This window comes from Phoenix dactylifera, chromosome 1 (assembly GCF_051530095.1).
Source record: "Phoenix dactylifera cultivar Ajwa chromosome 1, Ajwa_hap1_PhDact_Kaust_v1.1, whole genome shotgun sequence".
Classification (NCBI taxonomy): Eukaryota; Viridiplantae; Streptophyta; class Magnoliopsida; order Arecales; family Arecaceae; genus Phoenix; species Phoenix dactylifera.
Window position 1 is genome coordinate 629740 of NC_143190.1, and position 24789 is coordinate 654528.

Sequence of the window (24789 nt, forward strand, 5' to 3'; positions counted from 1 at the left end):
CACCTCCTCTTCTTCCTATTCTTCCTACTTTCATTTGTCAACTAGTCAGGTTTGAGTTAGCCCAGTTGATCACATAGTGGCTCATGTTTGGGTTAGCCCAGTTGATTACATAGTGGTTCAGGTCATCTGGTTTAGGTCATGTTGGCCTTGATACTAGAAGATGAGTAAAGGGTAGCATGATTCACACCTAATCTAATTGATGCACTTCCAGCCCTATTTTAATTTTGTCATTCATCCTAACAAGCAAATTCGATGAAATGAGACACCATTGGGACTAATTCAAGTATGTGCTTGCATAAGTTGGTCTTTGTCATGTGCAATACATGGTTTCGTCCAAGTCCACCAGATGTATTTATCAATGTTTAAAAGGTTTCTGTAGTTTGTAAGCAGGTAGGGGACCACATAGTACTCAAGCATAAGAGACTACAGAGGAACCTAAATGGCATGTTTGAAAAATAGGGAAAAAAATGTAAAATCATACAGTAACTAGAATGCCATACATAAATCAAAAAGTAAAGAAAAGTAAGGAACATAAGTGAAACACTTCTAGATAACCTATATTAGTGTATTATCATCTATCACCTAAAAGAACATGCATGATAACTCAAATTAATTTAACAAGGAACTTCGCAAAATGACAAACAACCAACCAAAAATAAACAAAATTATAGCTATATAGGTGTTGGGACACCAATAAGAAAGATCTATGATGGTTCTAAACCCGACTATCTCATCAACTAACACCTTAACTTGACCTGATTAACGTCTGATAATTTAACAGTCCAAATTCAGCCAGCTAGACCTGTGAAGGTCTAGATAGGTAGCTTGGGGGGAGGGGGGAGGGGGGAGGGGGGGGGGGGGGGGGTGGCTCCATGAGTTGCCTTTTAAAGAATTCTATTTCAGAAAACAGAGAAATGTTCAGCTTATGGTTATCATAGGAGGATTGGCTTTTCAGATAGTTATATGTAAAACATTTAATAAATGCAAGTAGAAATGGGCAACTCGCTTGTATGGCTTTCATAGTAAATATATGCTTGACTTTCAGTGTTTCAAGTAGTTGAATGTTCATTAGGAGTTCTTGGCCTTGCAGTATATAGCTATAATGATTTGTGCTGCTTGGATGTTAATATCTATTTTTAGGTCATAGTTTATCTTGGAACCGAACCATGGATGACCAATGTAGAAATCTAAGCAAATAAAGATGACTAGAGAGGTCCTTAAAGGAGGTGTCATGCTTAATAACAAAAAGGTTTCATTTTTTTGGCTAGAACAGATAAGTTGACCAAGCCAGAATTGACCATCCGTTTCAGGTTTTAGCTAGTTTTAATAATGTTACCTAGACACTCCATTTTTAAGGTTTGTGGAAGTGTCAGCACTTTGGACACTTGAACATGGTAGGACATGAAATTATCCAGCTAACATCCACTTTGAAGTGTCATGCTGCGAACATTTGGCACAATGGACATACCATACGATCAGTATGCTATCGTACACATCCTATATCGAGACCCCCTTTTGTCACTTTTTATTATGGTGCCACCCAAAACCAGACAGTGTCGGTTGGTACGATATGATACACACCTAGGTTTGGGGCGGAATGGTTCAATGTGGGGCCTATACCTACCCAATTGAAGTTTTCATAATGGTTCTGACCCTGTATGGTATGGTACACCCCGAACTGGGCGGTTCAGAGTAGTATGGCAAACATTGGCTAGATATTTCAAGGAAATGCTGTTATATTTTTAATTTAAAGTTATCACAATTATGAACACTTTAAACGAAATGTTATTATATCTTTAGTCTAAAGTTATCACAGTTAGTTATTAATTTAAGTATTTTAACACATCTTAGATTACCTTAAATGAACCTAACAAATAAATTAAAACTTCTTCCCTTTTCAATCTATTTTTCGTATGAGCATAAAAATGATGGTTTACATTACATAGATGTGCGCCTTTGTACACATATATATGCCATCTCCCAACCCCAAATTTTTGGAGGCTCTTGTTTACGGCACTCGAGAACACTCGGACACTTGGCACCTGTGCAAACTTTTGAGGTTAACACTAGTTTCCTTTAGTTTCGATGGTATCAACTAGTTACTATTAAATTAGACCCAAATTGGTTATACATGGTAAACAAAGTGATCATTTGGTTAGTGTCATTTGGGATCATTTTTTGATTGCTTCATTATTTCAAGTATATATGGGTCTGCTATGTCAATTCTAGGTTGTTTTTTAACCTTTTTGAGTTAAAAGAAGGTGTTTTGACTCATATCATAACACCTTAAGTAATTTTAAAGCTTTCCAAGGGTAAACATCATCTACCATGTATTATTTGCAAGTACAACTAAATAAGTGGATGTTTATCCACCTAAATATTAGACAAGTAGCAAAGGAAGAAAAATTCTTCAAAATTTCTTTGTGATTACTTTAATATATTTTATCGGCAAAGAAACACCGGAAATTAAAACAAGAAAGTTAAGAAAACGATGATATTTAAAATTTATTAATTTTATTCAAAAGTCTAAGTATGAGAAAAGAATGAATTTCCTTAATACTGAACTGGAGAAGATGAATTACCAAGAGGTACCCTTGATTCATGTAGAGTAAATCATGGCCCTCAAGAAAAATCCTCAAAAGGCTAAACATAGACCTAATGTACGCCATACCATACTGCACAAGATGGTATAGGACATACAGTACCATACCAGTACGTGATACAGAGGGTGTACCGACACTTGGTACATTGAATCGGCCTCCATACTAATTGTACCGACACAGTAACAAGGTGGCACCGGTACGAGGTCTAATACCAAGACAACATACCTTGCATGGACCTTTTTGCAATTTTTAACAGCACTGGAAATAGTTGAGCTTTTAATTCCAACAAAATTTGAGAGACCCGCAACCCCCCCCCCCCCCCCCCCAAAAACAACCACAAGGAGACTTTGGAATTTTTGAGGAAAGAGAAACTACTTTTGAAGGAGTATATTTTGAGCCACCTCCGAGGAGATTTACAAGATTATGAGTTTTGGTATGTGAATTTGAGCTTGAATCTCATAATCAGTTGGATGAGATACAGCTGAAACTGATCAATCTCAGCAGAACTAGCCAAAACTGATTGCCAAAACTTACCATTAAAACTGAGTTTCAGCTGAAACCAACTGATATAAGTCAAATTTCTCATCATTTTGGGGCCATTAGCTCATTGTTCATATTGATTGGTTAACTAGTGTCAATTTGGCCATGTGTTTCTTTTTCTTTCCTTTTCAAAGTTAAAAGAAGACAAAATGAAAAATTCAACATCAACAATTTTTCCTAGAAAATAAAACATAAACTTTAGGAATTTCAAAGATTGAAGCCCTTTGATAGTGGCTTGCTTGTTTTTTTTTACTATTTTACCTTTTCTGATGTAAAATTGAACCAAAACCATTGAGATTTATGAAATTGAAACTCAATAGGCTCAACCAAGACCAAACCGAACCCCAATTAGGGATGTGACTTGATCGAAGATAAATTGATGAATACACATATCCCGACCATTATCAAGAGCACAATTCTCATACTTGATTAAATCACCGACATGTGAATCTGCCAAACCATTGTAACTCACAAATAATAGGCCAATCCATAACGTTATGTGGATTTAATAGGATTTAATGAATTCTATACATATTCATGCCATCTTTTCCTACTTATACCTTTCAAATGTATTATGGTTTCTTTCCAAATTAAGAATTACAAGCATTATTGTGCTTACAATGTATGGCATGGGGTTTAGCTTTCATCGATTGAAATGCATGTTATCAAAAGAAAACATGATGCATTTCCCAATGCAAATCGTCCATCGATAAATTAGTAAATTAATTAAAAAGCATTCTATCCATGAAAGGAAAAAATCTTGATAACGAACATCTATAGAATTTAACATGGTAAAGTTATGGAGGTGAATTGCTATCATTGATCAGGATTGAATTATTCAAAGTTTTAAACATTTATCAGATGACCAAAAGACAGCTAAACTTATGAAGGATAGAGACATCAAAAACTTTCCAAATGATGCAAGCAATATAATTAATCTTTTGATAAATTGTGAAAAATGGTGGATTGCATGAGTGACAGACTTACGAGTCTAATGTGCAAGTCCTTTTTTGTCTTTTATTTGTGAGACAAAATTTCAAATCTTTTCTATTTTTTAAGAAAAAGGAGAAGATGATATCCTTCATGCTAAGAATAAGATTCAAACTTTTCTTTTTTCCCTGAATAGTGGTGGAAGTGCCACCTTCTTGAGACAAACTCACCTCTCCTAGCACAAGCACTAAGGAGAGAGGGTGCCAACTTCAATTTTCAATGTGGAAAGAAGCAACAAACATCCTTATAAAATAAACGATGTCAAAATTTTCCAATTTAAGAATTTCTATCATGAAAAACTTCATAAAAAAGGGATCGTAATATAGCTCAACTTTAAGTATTCAAAGGACAAATTCCCATTTATTTGGAATCTCCATAATTCTATTGAAAGAGTCCCATACCCTTAAAAATGGAAAATAATAGTAATTTATAAAATACCAAAAAATCTTAACAATTTCATAAGACATATTACATCTAGCATATGCTAGTCTTTTTTGAATGCCTAAAATCTTTGGTACCAGCCATGTGCACTTGCATATGCACTCTGACTACTAGAAACAAATATTTATAGAAGAATTGATGCTTTGAGCTGTTGCTCTTAATTTCTGGTATTTCTACATATTTTTTTTGTGCATCAAATGTGGAATTTTACCTGTTTCTACGACTTGCTTATTTTATCTTAATAGTAGGACTGCAAAGCACCTTCAAAGTAGGTGCCCTAAAAGTAAACAAAGTACTGACCTATTGAACCATACAGCTCAGCATGGGGAGTACAGTACAGAACCAGTAGGGTACTGAGACTTGGCACACCCCCCATACTGAGTGTTTTTGCAGAGGTATGTCCTGTACAGATACTTGGTACCGGTGGTACCAATTGCTCATTGGTAGGAGGTTTGGTATCAAGACTATTAACCTCGGCACCAACTTGTTGAAGTTATGCGGCTCCAAGAAAATGTGCCTTCAAGAGACGCATTATTGGTAAGCAATCTAATGGCCGTTAGATTGTCACCTTCCATTTTCACTTCCCAATGCATCCTTCAGCCATGTTGTTAAAGGCATGCCTAAGATGTAAGATGCAGCAAAGCGCCAGCTCAGCAACTTGCCTTAGTCAAAGTGAGGCATGTTCAAGTAGGCAACCAAAAGGTGCCCAAGCCACAAATCTTGCTGAAGTTGTAAGGCCCTCAAATGATGCACTTTCAAGAGATGCACCATCGGATAAGAATCTGCTGATACAGGGGCCTTTGGATGTTGAGAGGCCAATAAGTTCTTGTCCAAAACAAGAGGCTCTTTAGCCTGGAGAAGAAAAGAAGCAGCAGAAGGAAAGGAGAACAAGAGAGCAATACAGTTATGACATATTTTATCTATCACATAGGGTTGTCTACAATCAATTATTTACATGTCTGTAACAAGACAACACATATGGTACAACTAAAGTGAATGATGACATGGTCGGTGTAGTTTGTGAGATCATGGGAGGACCAAATACTAGGATTCAGTGGTATAATTTAAAATGAGAACTTTTACTCAGCTCAGTGTTCTTAATTCAAGCCATTGTGGATACTTTATACTAGAATAATGGGAAGAAATTGATAGACATACAACAGAAAAAACAAGGATTTTCATATGTACTTAACTTTCAAGTAATCCACTCCAATTAAGATTGCAACTAGCAATGCATAAATTAATTATAATCATTTGTCAACTGATAACCATGAAAGTTAGTGCCTTACCAAAAAAATGTTTAACTCCCTATGCAAAAGAAGCACAAGAAGCTCATCTGAAGATGTCTCAGGAGTGATGGTAAATAAATTCTAACAGAAACTTGATCATTACTGAGATAGATAATGCTATCAGTCACCATAAAATGCTGTATCTTCAATGAGCCATCCATTCTTAGAGTACACAATTACTGTAGAGTTTCATTTCTAACTGCTAAATAAAGTCAATGAAAGATGGCATAAACTGTTGCTATCTAATTATCACCTAGAATAATCACAGCCTGAAACGAGACAATTTCCCTGCTTGGGGTCCATTAACCACCTCATAGATCTCATACTCAAAGGTATCAAGCCCACTGGCAAACAGTCACATCCCATGCAATTACATAGATGAGAGTCAAAATTCTAATATTATCCTGTAAAATGCTCATATCAGCATCCATTATTGGAGTCGGAGCCATTGTCTAACTTTGTCAGCACCTCCGAAGCACAGTGAACGGAACCTAGGCCACCAGAAAGAAAAGTACTGACAGGAGCTACCTCATCTTTTAGAATACTAATATCATTTGCAGCTTCATAACAAACTCGATCAGGTTCAAATGGAACATCAACAGCAGGCTCACTTGACCTTGTTAAATTAGGCTGAAAAATATGAATGCTAGCATCTGGTGTCAAAGAACAAGCCACATCAGTATACTGGGATTTACCCAGTACCTCAGAATTCATATTTCCACAAGATAAGATGTTTGGTTCACAAGCAGCACCCTTAATTTCACCAACTCTGACCGACATCTCATGCTGAGCAGAATTTTCACCCAAACCACAAGGACTTTGTTCAAACAAACCAGAGTTTCTTTCATGGAAGTTTTTCAGCATATCCCCACCTTTAGAAGGAACACACTCAGAAACAGAAGATAAATGCAAGGTTTTGAGGGAGTCATGATTTTCATGATGAGGCTTACCAGTGGCAACATAATGAGACAAATTATGACATCCAATTGTTTTGTCAAGCAACTTAGAATCATGCGGAGCAAATCTCTCATCAGAAACTTGAACACTATTGTCATTAGTAGGACAGATACTGACTATATCAAAATCATGAGTTAAGCTAATCCCAGGAGAAGTAAGACTTTCTTTTCCGTCAGCAATATTCAAAAGTCTACCGGCATTCACTATAGCATAAGGCTCAGAATCCTCAACATTTGCATAGGTTTCACCTTCAACAGCTGCAAATTCAGTTTTCACCTCATGAATTTCAGGCACTGCATCCGCATTAATAGCATGAATATCAGGCTGTGCAGAAATTAGAAGAGATTCTTTTGCCACAGTAACTATGGTTCCATCAAAATCTCCAGGTTTAGAGCATCCAGAGCTTTCATCAAAAGCTACCAAGTTTCGTTCGGAAGTAGGAACTGGATCATCAACACCATGATTTCCATCCAAAATAAGCTCACTAGATTCTTGAAAGCTACTCGCTACTGAAAATGAAGATTTAGATTTGCCAGTCTCCTCAGGTCTGCAGTGATGAGTATGATCTGAGCTACACCTCATGGAGCAGACTGGAAGTTGTAGATTATTCCCTGTACATTCTTGCAGTGTAGGAGCAACAATTTCCGCAGATGTGAAATGAGCCTCAACATTATGTTGCAACTGATTACCATCTATGTCAGGAATAGTAGGTTCAGTATTCTCTCCAGCTTCTTGCAAGGTGCATAAAGTACTGTATGGAGACATGCATTTTGCTTCAGTATTTTGTAATAAAGAATCATTAATGTCATGCAGCTTCGCTACCATACCAGCATTTACAATCTTGACTTCATGATTATCATCCATGGTAACCTTACAAGATAAAGCAGTGTCCGGTTCAATTGAAAAATTTTCTTGAGATTGAGCTTCAGCCACAGGATCATCTTGATAGAAAGAATCGTGATGAACATGCAAGTCTACAACATCTGTGGTCTCTGAAGATTTATATTTTGGAGTTTGAACTTCAGATCCATGAGCATCGGAAGATACAGGTAGCACCTCAGAAGCAGAGTCAACACAACCACCACAATCAGGGGAGCTAGTTCCTACATCTTTCACTTGATGTTCATGATGGTCACCATTAGAACCACGGAAGTTGGTCTTAGGAATAGAGAGTGCAGGAGATTCATTTGCCACCTCAAGCATCTGATGCTGCTTTATATCAGATTCAACCTTGTCAGCGACACAAGCAGTTCTATGTTGTTCATCTGAATGTTTTTTAAACAATGGCTTCTGTAGCAGACCAGTACCAGGGAAAACCAACATATTTATGGACTTAGCTTCTCTCTCTTGCGGAATTTCAAGAGGCTTAAAGCCAAAAACTGTAGTCCAGGTGTCTTTCATTTCAGATATAGCAGGTATTACCAGTTTTTCAACATTGAGAGAGCAAAGAGCCTGAAAATAAGATAAAAAAAATATTTCCACAAGAAAAGAAAATTTATGAAGAATCAGAGATATAACCAAAGAGTATGAAGTATAACTAATTTCATAGCAACACGTCTCATCTGAAGGGGGTGGGGAATATATCTAAAAAAATTACAAATTGACTATAAGAACTGTAGAAATAGCCAAAATCATATATGATTTTAAAGCCCCATAACGAAGATCCTTGAAGGCATCCTACATCATCACAGTACTGCAAGGACAGAATCAGACTTCAGGAAATGCCTGAGATGATAAATTGAAAATAAGATTGTAGAAAAAGCACAAATTTTGAAATCCTGCAAGTATGTTAGTCTATTAGGATATAGTCATGTATATCTGAATTCAACAACTTTATCAAATAAACATAAGGAATCAATTACCCATCTTAGGTATAAGTCACTGCATGGATTAGAGACCATTTGGTAACTAAAACATACATGCTCGTTTGCATTTTCAGAAGCCCTGTCAATTCCCTAACACGGCCACATGTTGAGAATTGATTCTACTTTTTCCTACAATTCACACCCACGACTCAAAAAAGCTGATCTTAGCAGTGCCCTTCTACTTGCAATTTGCAAGCCCCGGTCCAACACAATAATAATCAGCAGACTCAGGAAAGATAAGCAATCGTGACCTTAAGTTCTAAACAAATAACAAACACTGAAAGTTGAGTTTCAGAGGACGGAAAAAGGATCAACCTTACAAACATTGAGTGCAAAACATGTGTCATACTTAATATAACAATGGAGATACATAAGGAACAGAATTTTTGATTAGCAAAAAGAAGATAAGAATTCAATATTGAATCATTGAACAGAAGAGTTGCATTTAGCCCCTCAAACTCTTGATGGAGATAGTAGTTGAAAAGATGGAGTCAAAAATGAACTTCTAAAAGAAAATAAGAAAAAAAAAGAGATATTATTCAGTAACCTTCCAAACCCATAACATAACCATACATAGGGGTCTTCACAAAAAGATACCTTGTTGAACTGCATATTTAACTAAAGTATATAGAAAATCATTCTGATCACCCTATTGCCTTATTGAATAAATTATAGGCCCTTCAAAGTCGATTCTACAGATACCCTTGACTGCTCAAGCAATGATCTTGCAGATATCCTCTTGTAAATCTTGAATATGTTGAGTGAAGTCATCAACTAGGGTGCTAACAATGTGATATTATAGGTTAAAATACTAGCTTGAAATGTTGATTTTACTAGAAGCAAGACCAAAGTCTTGAAGGGTTACTCTGGTTTGATCATACTTTTTAAATGATAAGCGCCACAAAAAATGAAATTTGTCCCTAAATTGGCCATAAACTCTCAAAAGTAGCTTGGGACAATTATGTCTCCGTGCAACAAGATACAATGGAATAGAGTTCCATGATAAGACAATAACACTTGCAAGAAATAAGCAGTCATATAAAATGTGTTAAAGCGTGCTATGAAGCAATTTAAAAGCTGGACCCTGTACCGGGACCATACTAATACGATATAGCAGACCCCCACACCAGCACATCGTACACTTCTGGTGTTGGCACGACACTCGCACCATGTTTTAAGTCTAGATACCATATTGATATGAAGTTTTTCTATACCTTCCGGTATTGCTGGAACTTAAAACCTTGCTATGAAGAGTGTCATGTTGGATAAACATTTATACGACAATAAGAATAGAATCATATCCAACTCTTCGTTGATAATTCAACAAAATTTGACAAGAAAATCCAACGGGCAAACTTTTCCATGGTCGTTCTGATTTTGGCAAGGACTATACAAACTTGGAGTTTAATTTGTTTTATCCAACAACATCCACAACAAGGTACACCGTACCGATACCGGTAGGTGTACCAGTCGCCTACCGGACCGGTATGGTTCCCGTTCGAACTGGTTTAAACCGGTACCGAACCGGCCAGTTCTTCCATGCGGAAGTGCGTACGGACTCTCGCGCACGGGCAGACGTGGGTGCAAACTCTCGCGCACGAGCGGACGCGCGCGAGGACTTTAAATGCCAAGAGTGGCACTAAATGCCACTCTATGGCATTAAATACACCGAGCGAGCCTGTTGTTAACCAAGCGTTTCGCGCGGGCGTGGTTCAGAGCGCAGGAAACCGCATGTGGGCATGGTTCCGAGCGCGTGAAACCGCGCACAACGCGGTTCCCAGCTCGCGCCCATGCGAGCGCAGTTCCCAGCGCATGGGCGAGCGTACTGGTGCAAATCGGTCTAGTTCGCACCAATATCGGGCTTGTACTGCTTGGTTTTGGCCCTTTTGGGGCCGGAACCGTTTTCCACAGCTGCACCGGACCAGTCCGATACAGGCTGAACCGGCCGATACGGGCCAGTTCAGCATACCATGATCCACAACAAAGTCCAAACTTTCTAAAAACTACACTGCAAGCTCAACAAATTCTATAATTTGCATTAGTCCTCTTTTAAAGTGACCAACTACACATCTTGCTAGTGAGTCCTTAGTAGAGAGCTCCGGCAAATAAGTTTCTATCACAAAGGCAATCTCCTCAAATTTGTTCTGGACATGCCACTTGCATAGTAGAAAAAGGAAGAAGGGGTGATTTGCTCGATGCAATTGCATTTCAAAAATTAACGTGCAAATAGAAGTAAATTGAATTGAAAAATCCTTCCCTTGGTACGAAAATTCTCTCAAAATATTTTATTAATATGTTAAAAAGCTACCCCTTACAATACATTAGATGCATATTTATAGGACATGGTCTTCTAACCCTAATTCAGGCATTAAACGTAATACAGAATCATACTCGAAATAGGACTCAACAATAAGAAAACATGCTAGAGTTATTCTATTACACATATGGAAACTTGGTTAACATTCAATATTGTCCCTAATGGAAAGTTCATAAAAAAATCCGGCCAAAAACTCTAAATCCCGTGAGCAAGTTTGGCATGATCTAGCAAGTCATCTGGTTGTACCCAATGTTGCATCAATTACCCTGAGTTGGAGAGAATTTGCTCTCAAATTCAATTCTTCATCAAATGTATCACCATGGTATGGCATGAGGAGCTGGACATTAAAAACATCATAGGTGCGAATATGACTCGGTAGCTTCAAGTGGTAGACATTATCGCTAATCTTCTCTATAATCTCACAAGGTCCAACCTTACGAGGAGTAAGTTTTCCCTGCTCTCTAGTTGGTAGGCGGTCCCTAGTAATGATAGCCCACACATAGTCACCAACCTCGAATATCACCCATCGCTATGCTCATCAACATGCTCCTTGTAACTCCTATTAATTCTTCAATCTTCTCATACACCTGGGCTTGTATATCTTGAAGCTTTTGCACCATATCTTCAGCTCATATGCTAGTTCATCCTAGTTGTGGGATTGGCACGACGTCCAAAGCACATCTTAAGTTCCAACCATACACAATCTGAAAAGGACTGAAATTTGTCAATTTATTGATGAATCTAATGAATGCAAATTTTGCTTGGGTAAGTGTCTAATACCTCAGATTCTTACAAATCAAAATTCATAGTGTGTTGCCCAAACTCTTGTTCACCACCTCAGTCTGCCCATCTATCTACACTGATAAATGAAAGAGTTATTCCTAGTCTCTGCCATAAGCTCCTCCAAAAATACCAACTTGGGGTCTCGGTCTGAGGTGATTAAAATCGGAACTCCATGTACCCATACCACCTCTTGAAAGAATACTTATGTAATGACAGATGCATCCATTGTCTTCCTATATGCAATGAAACAGACCATCTTGAAAAACAATCCACCACCACAAAGACTGACTTAAAGCCACGTTGACTCCTTGGGAGCCCCAATACAAAGTCTATGCTGATGTAGGTCCATGGTGCATCTAGCATTGGCAATGGCATGTATAATCCAGCATTTGTTGTTGTCCCTTTAGACACCAGGCACAGATGGCATCGCTCAGACATATCTCTTTACAACCCTCCTTAGCTTAGGCCAATAATATTGTATGGACACAAGCTAATATGTCTTGTCACGAACGCCGTGGCCCTCTCTATGCAGCTCTTGTAGGATTTTATGCCTCAATGAACAATTCAGATTTTCGGAACACATAGGCAAGTCCCTTTAAAAAAGAAGCCCTCTTGTAACTAAAAGTCATCCTGCTGTTAAGCTTGCACTTCATTGAGAATGCCAGCAAAGTATGGATTGGTAGCCAATATATCTTTGAAAATATCAAAACCTACTATAGTAGCACACATGGTGGTAAACAAACAAGTACAGCAGCTCAAAGCATCAATTACCTGGTTTTGTGCATGTGATTTGTGCCGAAGCATGAACATAAGCTCCTACAAATAATGTGACCACTTAGCATGACGTAAACTAAGCTTGTCTGGGCCATAGAGATATTTGAGACCCTTATGGTCAGAATATAAAATGAACTCCTAATACAAAAGATAGTGCCAGTAATGCCTGAGTGTCTGCACCATAGCATAAAACTCGATATTGTAAATGGATAATTAAGCACGAATCTACTCAACTTCTGGCTGAAATAAATGATTGGCCTCCCCTTCTGGCTCAAGATTGCCCCAATAACCACGTTGGAGGCATCACAATCCACTTTGAAGACTTGCTCAAAATCTAGTAAAGCCAATATCGGAGCATTGATACCCTCACCTTAATCTCCATGAAGCTCTATGTAGCATCAGGGGTGAACACAAATTGACCCGCCTTCTTAATGCAATCCATATATGGAGCCATAATTATGCTGAATTGCAAATGAATATGCAGAAGAAGGAAGACAACCCATGGAAACTCAAATTGACCCGCCTTCTTCTAGCCAATCAACAATAGCCTACACCTTGGACTAGTCCAGAATAACACCATCTCCAAATATAACATATCCCAAAAATAATACTTTATTAACCATAATGATGTAGTACTTCACAATGTTATATAACTTCTCTTTGCGAAATGTCTGTAGCAAGGTCTGCCATATCAGTACCGGTCGGCGTACTGGTGGCGGCCTGGACCGGTACGGTACCAGTCCGGCCGGTCCAGTCCCGTACCACTTTCGAATTCCACGCTGATCCAACATTGATTCACGCTAATCTCATACCGGTTCCATACCAGTCCGTACCGGTTTTCCAACGATAAGCTACCGATATCGGATTTCATGCTGATTCGGTACCGATCCCAAGCTGAATTGGTCCGTACTGGCCCGTACCGGCCAGTACGGACCGGTTTGGTAAACCTTGGTCCGTAGTATCTCACGCAAGTGGTACATATGCTCCTTTGCACTTCGACTACATATGAGTATATCATCAAAATAAACAACTGCACGCCTTCCACTGTATGGTTTCAACACCTTGTTCATGACCCTGATGAGTGTACTAGGTGCAGTTGATACCCCTCACATGTTTTGAAGGTTGTTTTCCGCTCATCCCCTAGCCTTATCCTTGATACCCGCTCTTTAGATCTACCTTTGAAAACACCTTACCTCTAGATAGCCGATCTAACATATCGTCTAACCTTGGATTTGGGAAGCGATACTTACCTATTATTTTGTTTATGGCCCCGCTATCTACACATATGCGCCAAGTTCCATCCCTCTTAGGAGTTAGGAGGGCTGGACTCATGGTCTGTTGAACTGGCCCGTACCGGCCGGTTCAGCACGTACCGCACCGATACCGACCCCCACCGGTGCGGTACAACCGCATAAAATGGTTCGGGGCCGAAACCGAGCGGAGAAGAAGAAAGAAGAGAAAGAGGAGAAGAAGAAAGAAGAGGAAGAAAGAAGAGGAAGAGAAAGAGGAGAAGAAGAGGAGGAGAAGAAGATGGTTCGACGTACCTCAAGCCGACCCCCTTTCGAGCACACCGACACGCGCGCGGCCCTCCCAACAGTTCCTTCCTTGCTCGCGGGAGAAGGGGGGAAAGAGAGGAAAAGAGAGAAGAGAGGGAAAGAAAGGAGAGGAGAGAGCTCGGGAAGGAGGAAGAAGAAGGGAAGAAAAAAAAAAGAAAAGAAAAAAAATCTTTCCATGCGCGGGGCAGCGCGCCCGCGCCGGCGCAAGCAGGAAATCGCTCGTGCCCGCGTGCGATTCCACATGCAGGGGACCTCTCTCCCGCGCGGTTCCCCACGCCCACGCACAGGGCAGCGAGCCCACAGCATCGCGCACGAGCGCGAGCCCACGCGGCCTCAAAAATAATGCCACAGAGTGGCATTTACTAAAACGCGTCTGCGCACGCACGTCAGGCATTTTTTTTTCATTCCGGTTCGGCATCAGGTCCATCTGGTACCAAACCGGTACCGGAGCCCACTAGTTCAATCGGCTCGACAGACACTGGCTGGATTGCACTAGGGCTCATTCTCCCGTATATACCCTCTCTCTAGAAACTCATTCACTTGCCTGGACAACTCCGCATGCTCTATAGGGCTCATTTGATAGTAGACTTGATTTGAGAGACTAGCTCCAAGAACCAAGTCAATGTTGTGTTGGATATCTCGAAGTGGGATATAACCTAGATGGCAACTCCTTCAGAAAGATATCAGCAAACTCCTGAATAAAGGGTTGAGCTATCTCTGGAACACCACTATTTTCTATGGGTTCCTTTCCCGATAAAACCATGACCATGCTAGACTCTAAAGCAACCTCAGTAAATTGTGCTTGAGAAAGAAAACTGCTACCCCCCTGGGTTGTGGCTTAGATATCACTTCCTTGGATGGTACAAAAACAATTTTGGTCCCATTAATGACAAATGAGTAAGTGTTCTTCCTTCCGTCATGCATTACACCTTTGTCATACTGCCAAGGACGTCCCAGTAGAAGATGACAAGCATCCATCGCCACAACATCACACCAAGCTCGATCTTTATACTTGTTGCCAATAAAGAATGATACCAAATACCTCTTTGACACGACAACCTCACTACCTTGCTTTAACCAGACTAGCTAATACAGATGCTGATGCTTTTCTTTGTTCATCTGCAACTTGGTAACATCCTCTTCTGATACTAGATTATCACAACTACCACTATCAACAACCATCTTGCATACCTTTTTCCTAATTGTGTACGTAGTGTGAAAGATGTTATCCTGCAGCCAATCATCCTCTGTCTCATATTGTGGTGCAAGGTAAGTTTATCAAACGACCAAAGATTCCCTGACATCTCCAAGTGCAATCTCCTCTAGTTCATCCCCATAGTCATCAAAAGTAGGCATGGCTTCATGACTTGTAGGTTCCTCTTCCTCATCTTCAACAATCAATAATTGCTTCCCTTCTCGCCCCTTTGCCTTCTTACAATCTGTAGCTCTATGGCCTAGTTCTCCACACTAGAAGCATCATGTCCGACCTCGTGCATTTTGAATTGGCTACAGAATTTGATTCTGAGTTGTATTTGATGTTGTGGTACCTTAGGAATAGTAGAACTACCTCTTGTAAAATCTCATTCAGTTGCTTTAGCCATCCTGCGACATCGATACTTTTCGGTTTCTTTGTAACTTCTACTACTGAGCATACTGATGTACCGAGTTGTATGGAGGCGTACCAAGGTGTGTATCAATCCGTACCAAAATGTACCGACCTGTATCGAAGCGTACCGAGATAAAAATTGAGAAAATTGGTTGGAAGCTATTTTGGTATAGGGTGCGTATCGTACCGTACCAACCAACTAGTAACGTACCGATACGGAACTAGATACCGAGATTACGAACCTTGGCAATGCTGCTGCAAATGATCTAGCATGCGAAGTAGGGTCTCTGAACGTATCCAAATCCAAATTGTATTTTGGATCCTATTCTGCACGGCCACGGCATAACCCATACAGATATCCTTTGTCTGAGGTGTCATATACAAGTGGCTACTGCCCTCCACAGCGTCAGCCAGATTTTGTTGCGTCGATCTTCCCTCGGATGGGATGGTCGGCCCAGTATCCAATCTCTGATTGGTATCAAGGTGGCTAGCCAAAAGGCTCAGATTATGGATGGAGGGGTGGGCATATTATCCGAATGGATTCAAACTCCAGGCACGGACTATGATCAGGAATCTAATATCTATGAGCGACATAGATGCTCCATGTGGATACTAAATGTTGCACGAATTATGTACTTCAAATCAATTTGACATTTATTTTTTCAAATATAGTACTCATTAATTCTTTATATCAATTATCTTAGAATTACATTCACTAATCAATCATACGGTCAATCGACACCAACATGACATAAAAAAATATCAAAATAGACTTGAAATTATAATTCAAACAACCACAATATCTCAAATATTGCCCCAAAACCAAAAAATATTGAAAAAAAAAAAAAAATTGAGTAAAACCTTGTTGTGGATAGCCTCAAAAGGTAGAAAAATACCCAACTGCTATAGTGCTGATAACTATTATCAATTTAGTGGCACGCAAAAGGAAAAACAAGAGAGCGCCTTGACCAAAATGAAAACAAAATATATTGGCTACACTACTCTTCTTTGAAATGGTAGTAAAATCAAGGTTACATACCGATTCAATTCCATTTATAAGTCGACGACACATCCCTTGGCGCCTATACATATCTCTTGTCCCGATAAAAGGCATTTCTGCCAGCCTGGTTCCATGAATTCTATTTTAACACAGAAAATAAAAGAAATAGAAATTCAGATAATGAATGAAAAAAATGATAATTTAAACTGAATGTTTAAAGAAATAGCACATTTAGGGAATAGCTTCAAACATAATGACTATAGGAGAATTCACACGAAGGTAAAGATCCAAGTCCTTAGTTAAGCAAACCCATCTTTCATTAAGGCCCACTGAATGAATTCTGCAATGAGGAGTAAAAACTCCCCCCTAAATGGCCTCAAAATTTTATTTCAGAACCAGATGAGACACAATGGGAAAAGCTTATTATTTGCACCAATACTTCACTTCTGAAAACAAACTGTACTAAAGAATTTTAAGCATGAAACCATCTGAACAATCTTTTTACTTCATGTGTAAATGATTACAATCCCAGAAGATCTAAAATCCATCTTCATGTATTCTGCTGTCAATATATCTTCACCACAAAAGAAACATAAATACAAAAAAATCACCAACCTGATAGATGCTACAGAGATTATTTCATCCCCTCGCTCCAAAATAAAAGTATAGAAGCCACTATAGTTCAGCCGATTGAAATTTGACCTACAGAAGCAAGTGATTGAGGGTGTCACAATAGCTTGATAGTATAGAATTGTGAAAGAAATATGGCACCAGCAAAGAGCAATTTCTGATGACTCCAGAGAGTGAATAAAGTGATTAACTACAGGGTGAGAAAGCAAAATTAGTTATTATGTGGTTATATATTTAACGATTACTAATTAATATGAAGAGGGAAAAAATCATTTTACAATCAAATAAAATACATGGTGTTTCATGTTTTGCAGCTCTATTTCAGTCTGTCAGGGTCCAGTCCTATTCGCCTTGTACTTTGTGGTTTCACGAAAAACTTTGAATCCATACTAGCATTACTAAATAATTAACAAACCAAAGTGAAATACGAAAATTCCGCATGCTGTCTCTGTGGAAAGTAGCTGTCTCAGCCCTCAAAGTTAGTTTAGTTTCTCTTTATTTTATTTCTATTTTAATAATCAGATATCTTCCTAACTAATTTTGCAGAAGACTGCATCTGATTATACAATTAGTTAGTCATGTAGCTGTACGTGATGATGTGATTAAGGAGAAGAGTTTCTTCCTCAAGACCAAAAGGAGGGAATAGCCCTAAAAGTAAAGTATAGCTTGCTATGTTTTGCTCTGACTTTGGTCTTAAAAGTCTTATGTACAGTTTCATTGCTCGAGAAAGTTATTTGCAATTTCTACATGATGACGAGGTGAAAAAAAAATTAAATCTCCTAATGGATTATATGATGATATTATTATTATTGGACAAGATTCAAAAGCTCATTTTTTCGACAAAATGAGTTTCATTTTTGAGTTTCAACAGATTTAGTTGAAAATCATATAAACTATTTTTATTAATTTTGTTGTGGCAGTCAAAAGAAATAACCTTTTAAAAAAAATAAATGTCAATATCTTCAGACTGTAGTATACCATTTTCCATTTGATGGAAAACTAAGAAATCACAATTTAAATGATTATTAATATAGCCAAATTTATGTCAAAAAAATTACAAAAACTATTTGGAACCTCAAGAGCAGTGCTTCCAAATCTTCTCAAAACTTGTAAAATAAGTGCAATCTAGAGGAAGCACTTCAGAAATATAAAAGGCAAAGATACAGCAAAAAATAGCATAAATAATTCATGTATACAATTAAATCCTCAATCAGAAAAAAAAAAATCACTCTCATGACTTAATTTCAGCCAAAGCTCCTAAATCATAACCTCTTTAAGATCTGGTATAGTCAAATTCAAACCATATTAGTTTCGTTTCAAATTTCTGGTGAAACTTGAAATGTTGCATCAGAGACTCTATAAGTTAAACTAAACAATGTTTACATGATGGCCACCGACTCAGTATTGATGACCTAAAACCTTAAGATGATAGCACTCACACATGGTACGCCGTACCATACTGAATTGGATAATACAGGGTGTATCATAGCATACCGGTTCAATACTAATACATAGTATGGAGGGTGTACCGACACTCGATATGCCGAATCGGCCCCGTACCGTACCATACCGATACAGTGATGGCATGGCACAAGTACAGAGCCCGGTACCAAGATGGCATACCTTGCATGCTTAGGGCTGATAGCAAGGAGTGGGCAGGTGCTATTCGGGCAGATTCAACTTCGAGCTAGGCTTTGCTGACTTGAAAGTCCAGGTGGAAGTAGGAATGTTGAACCAACCCAAATCGAACTAACGCCGACCTACAACAGTCCGACCGTGTACATCAGTTCGGGTTACAAATCAGCCCGAATCCAATGCTTTGAATCTGATTCTTTTTCTTCATTGAGACATCTGCGCCACTTCGAGAGCCTTCAAGAGATCTCTCCAGCTCTCTCCACTCTCACCAACACACAATCCCTCCTTCATTGCGTCTGACTCACCGTCAGCAATTGTCCCTCATCTAGGGTCTCATCTTGACGTCGATCCATGCACGATTGCTCCCAGACCTCATCCTCATCGACAATGTCTCCACTCTCACCTCCACCCCACTCCCCGCAACATTAAACCATCCTCTCTCTCTCTAAAGTGAGCGGAGGCCTCCCCCTTGTCTCCCTTTTCTCCTTCCTCCTCCCTTCCCTCTCCCTTGCCTGGGGTTTCATCTTGACATCAATCAGCACATGATTGCTCCCCAATTGTTCCCCGACCTCATCCTCGTCGACAACATAATCACCCGTCTCCACCCTGCTCCCCGATGGCATCAAAGCATTCTCTCTTTCAGGTGAGCGGAGGCCCCTCTCTCCCTCTCTCCCCTCCCCCTCCTCTCTCTCTCCCCCCTTCCTCTCCTTCTCTCCCGCCTCTCCCTCCCTCGCTCTCGTCCTACTACTCCCTCTACATGTTTCGCGGTGCTCTGGCACGGTAAGGTACGGACTCGTACCATACCATACCGGTAGCCAACCAGTATAGGTCACAGCACCAATTTGGCAAAACCTAGATAATAGGCTACGTTTTTTTCATAGTCTATGGATTAATTTACAAGAAGTTAATTTCTCAAAACTTTTTTAGTTATATTATAAGCTGTTTTGTAATTAGAAACTAAACATTTTAACAACAAATACACTACAAAACCTGTTCCATCTATTCTTTTTCAAAATTACGAGCCATTAGGTCAACATCTAAAGGCTCAAAACACTCACTACATAAAGTTATATATATTTATTATAAAAAATACTATTATATATATACTCTCCTCTATGACCAAACAAGTTAAGGAGTTCTGACTAGAACTTAACCTGACCTACAGGTCAGTGTTGGCTGACCTATACCATGAGTCGAGTCCAGGTTGGATCATCTAGTAAATGGGTCCAGGACAAGATTGCCACCCCTAACTATAAGTAATACCTTAGATGCCTTTAGTGATGGAAAATAAAAATTTTAACATCTCAAGAAAGAAATTGTAAAGAACATGGATTCAAAAATCGCCAAAATAGGATGGTACCATCTGTACCCTACTATTTCAACACAAAATCAGCACTAGTATGGATGTTGGGACACCAAAACATCCATACTCGTACAGAGCAGCCATATTAGTTTGTACCAATACATAACAATGGTATCATACCAACTGTACCAATCGATTCCAACAGTTTTTCATTCTTTTTGATGTTGTCGGTTTTGGCATATATGTCAAAACTGTAAGATACCGAAAATGTTTCATTCTGATTGAAAAATGGTACAAATTTCTGTACTAGTATATAAAACCTTGTTAAAGATACAAATATCCTGGAATAGTCAGGAAATGGAAGATGGCAAGTCTTCAGCAACCATATGATAAACAAGGCACAGAACCAAGCTATAGTACAAATTACAAATCCTGCAAAATATAAAAATAGAACATATGATAATAAAGCTGGTCGTGGGCCGGACTTGGGCACACAAAAGGTCAAATTTTGAATAGGCCCAGCCCGAAGCCCGATTAAAAATGGATAGAGTTTAGGCCCGAGACCTAGCCCATGATCAGCTCTATATGATAAGCATATTGTACAGAAATTGCTTGAAGCAAGAAAAGTAAAGCTACAATATGCTACTTTGACATCTTGGGGAGACAATAATCTTAAAGGTATTGAAAGACTAAAAGTAATGTTTAAAGAATATGGAGTAATCGAGTTCAGTAACAAAAAGATATAACATATATACTGAATTGTTTATGTCAAATATTTGCTTTTCTAAGAGTGCAACCAATACTTACCCACAATTATAAACAACATTATGAATAAGATTGATGCTGCTTCGCTGATCTATGATGGGTATGAAGCACTCATCCATGACTGCAAGAGCAACAGCAATCTTGGAGTTGCATTCAGCCCATTGGGACGGCACGAACTGAGATTCAGGAGTATCCTCGTCAAAACGATGAATAATACTCCATGAAAATCCTGCTTCCAAATCATTCTTGACCCCCAGAATCTTGTGCAATTGTTTATACACCTGTAGCAGTAAAGAGAGGTGTATCAGAGTGACCCTTATATTGCATAAGGCAGTTTCACGGTAGAGAAGAATGGTTCCACTAAAGTTCAATAGAAGCAGAATATGGGTCCCTGTTGCAAAATTACAAGAATAAACATAGCCAACAAAATGCAGGTTACCAAATGCCAGAATGAAACTAGTTTTTTCTTTTATATCCAATTGTTGTTCTTAGGTATATCAAACCAATTTGGACAAGGCATTTGACAATGAAATTTTTCCAGTTAAAGATGGCACGTTGATATCACATAACAAAGAGGAAAGCCCGTGCATTTTTTTTCAAATTTGGGAGTTGGAATAATCAACTGACAGAGGATCAACTGAAAAGATGGATCCAGATGTTGGAATGATAATAAGAAAACAAGCATCAAAGCATTTTAGGTATCTCAATAAAATCCTCGAACATGGATTGTAACCTATAAAATAGTTAGCTTTGTAAACATGGTTGTGATCCCATCAACCAATGAAATGTTTGTGTTACTCTTTATTGCGATCAAATTTTCTTTTATTTATGTCAATTATTCTGCAAGTATGATGCATGTAATTAATAGTCTAATTCAAGAGGAAAAACAATAGCAGATGATTGTGATCCAATCATGTTTGCTGGGTATGACCAAGGTCTGAAATACCATTATACAAAGGCACATGGTTACAGCACAGTATAGTATGTACTGCAGTACAACCCCGTAACTACTCATGCTTTACCCAGGGTTTGAAATATCTTTGTATGATAGAGTATTGTACATCCTCAAATATGCCTCGATACATCTTAGATAGGGGAAGTCTTGTACCGTAATGGTCACTTTTCAAATCTTGTGTTTGAATGATTCAAGTGAAAGGAGTATTTGGTGAATGCCAGTGATCCCATCATCCAATGAAAAGTTGTTATTTGATTTGTTGCAATCAGATTACTTTATTGTTTAAATTGATTAATACAACTTCCATTTTTTTAAGTTTATCTCTAAAACAATATCTGAAGGGCGAGAGAACTAATAGGGGTGTATAACTACTGATGAGAATGGTGTGTTTACTAGAGAGGTTACCATTTTAATGCAATAGCTTCAACCAAGGTTCTCATCTTACAAATAGTAGACAGGAGTATTTTACACAGGTTGTGACAAATTACAATATCTCTTTTTACTTGAGTCACAAGAGATCTTCAAGTTCATCGATGACAAAACTAATACGTATGCACATGCAATGCACATTAAACGAAAAGGCTAAAAGGCTTATTTAAAATAATCAGTAAAGAAACATTTAAGTTTTATTTTGGAACTCTAATATTTTCTTTAATTTTATGTAACATTTAATGACTTACGAAGACCAGGCTGCTCATAAAGTGAGTGGTGAAATTACTTGCACAGAATGGAAAGATTCTAAAATTATTATCGTTAGTTCGTTACTGTATGGTGATTACACCGTAGCTTCTATATGCAAACAATTTATCAAGCTTTTGAGGTGCATCCACAAATAAATGGTAAATAAGATTTTTAGCACGAACCAACACCAAAAACCACAAGTCTGCATATATGGAAACAAGGAGAAATAATTTGCACAATAAGCGCCTTTAACAAACATGTTAATTCAAGATTTCCATACAAGTCCTATATTGTGCATATGAAAAGCTAATATGGTTTGAGGTGGTCCACATGGGTTAGGGCAATTAGCATGTACTAAAAATTTATTAAGAATTAAGTGGTTTTCATGCCCATACTCAAGCATATGTTTCCTACAAACCCAAAGCACATTTAATAATAAATTTAAGATAACAACTTGTTTACACCACACCCTAACCTATAGCGGGAGCCCAAAGGCTGGTTAGATAGCGGCTACGTAGCAGCACCAAGAGCTGAGTAATAATAATAAGAGGCTCTAACCATCGTAAAGCACGAGTATTAAGGTCTGATTCAACAAGACAAAAGTAGAGGACAATAATCAGAGTCAAGAGTGTTTGATAGGACTACTTACAACACATTTCAATCAATGATATAAAGAGAGTATCAGAAATCTCATCCTACCATAATTTAACCCATAGCCTCAAAAACCGATCTACACAGCTTCATATGCACAATAGCCTCCCTAGCTGCTTTGCATAAGGTTTAGGCAGCCTGTACACACCCAAATGGCCCACATAAGCCTAAACCACATATGCGAATTCTCTCCTCCTCATCCACCTTCTCTACAGTTTTTATCATTTTTTTGATTTTTTACTGACTTATTTCTAGTTTTCAAATGTCCATTAATATAAATTCATTTAAATTTAAAAACAAGCCACATGGGCATCTGCCTAAGCAGCATTTTTCTCAGGTACAATCTGCTATCTTGGGCATCTAAACATTTGCTGCTTTTAGAAAGCTTGACTTCAACAAATCTATGATGACACTTGGTGATTATTGTCAGATTTTTCCAAATTATTTGCAATACCAAAAGCTTAGCTCCATTCTATGAAGGAAATAATGCAGCATCCATTTTGTAAAGAAGCTCCTCTGATCTTTCATAACTCATAAAATCCAGCAAGTATTATGTTTCAGTTATGTGCAAGATGTTGGAGGAAAGCAAACCATCACTGAGTTAGGCCAGAAAACAATCCTGACTTGTATATAAACAAACAACTAACATAATAATTACTTGACGCTGCATACCGAAGAATGAGTACTTGGAAATGGATGCTATAGAATTTCAAGTTATGCAGGAGCTAGCAGCCCTAGGTTAGTACACAAGTATATAGAATATCTAAAATAGTTCCATAATTCTGCTAGAGACGTTCAAGATTTGCTACAAGAGATTTAAAGAATTAATGGAAGAATATAATTGCCATAATATGAACCTAATAGACTGGGATAATAAACATCAGTAGCATAAAATTATCAGGCATACCTTTCTGCAGCTCACCCCACAAAATGAAGTTTCAGAATAATTGGAACCAACAGAGATAGCGTCTGCCTCAGGAATACAATGTTGATGATCTACAAAATATACCGATAAAATTTAATCATATTTTGCACTTTATCAAGCAAGGTTCGCCATCTCGGTACCAGGCCTATACCGTACCATTCTATTATAGTGTCAGCACGCGGTCTGGTATGATACAGCTCGGTATATCGAGTGTTGGTATGATACGGTACAGCATGCTGGTTTGGTACCGGCATGATATGGTACATCCAGTATGGTACAGTACCGATTGGAATGGCAAATCTTGCTATCAAGGTTTAAAAAATAGAAAAATTATAAAGAACATGCAATTGAGAATATGATCAAGAATGCTCACATTTTTTTCCACATTGCACACACAAGAGTAATGGAAAGGGAGGTAAATCACTTTCTTGAACAGCAGGAGAAACTAACCCACAAAACCTGCATGAACAGTTTGTACAGTGCCAATCTCCAGCAGGTAGCATCTACAAAAAGAATGTTTAGG

At 38.4% G+C, this 24789-nt stretch overlaps 1 protein-coding gene across 4 annotated transcripts in view; it reads right to left on the minus strand.

Moving 5' to 3' along the window:
- Positions 1-24789, minus strand: part of LOC103712121 (uncharacterized) — a 31230-nt gene that overhangs the window by 3270 nt on the left and 3171 nt on the right. For all 4 annotated transcript variants that reach the window (XM_008798539.6, XM_008798541.6, XM_088715801.2 and 1 more), the window contains exons 3-8: positions 24640-24769; positions 24249-24337; positions 21097-21335; positions 17337-17423; positions 16761-16860; positions 5864-8272 (exon numbers count right to left, since the gene is read on the minus strand). In XM_008798539.6, the coding sequence (XP_008796761.4) occupies positions 6284-8272; positions 16761-16860; positions 17337-17423; positions 21097-21335; positions 24249-24337; positions 24640-24769 (2634 nt within the window). In that variant the 3' untranslated portion in view covers positions 5864-6283. The remainder of the gene's footprint in view (positions 1-5863; positions 8273-16760; positions 16861-17336; positions 17424-21096; positions 21336-24248; positions 24338-24639; positions 24770-24789) is intronic.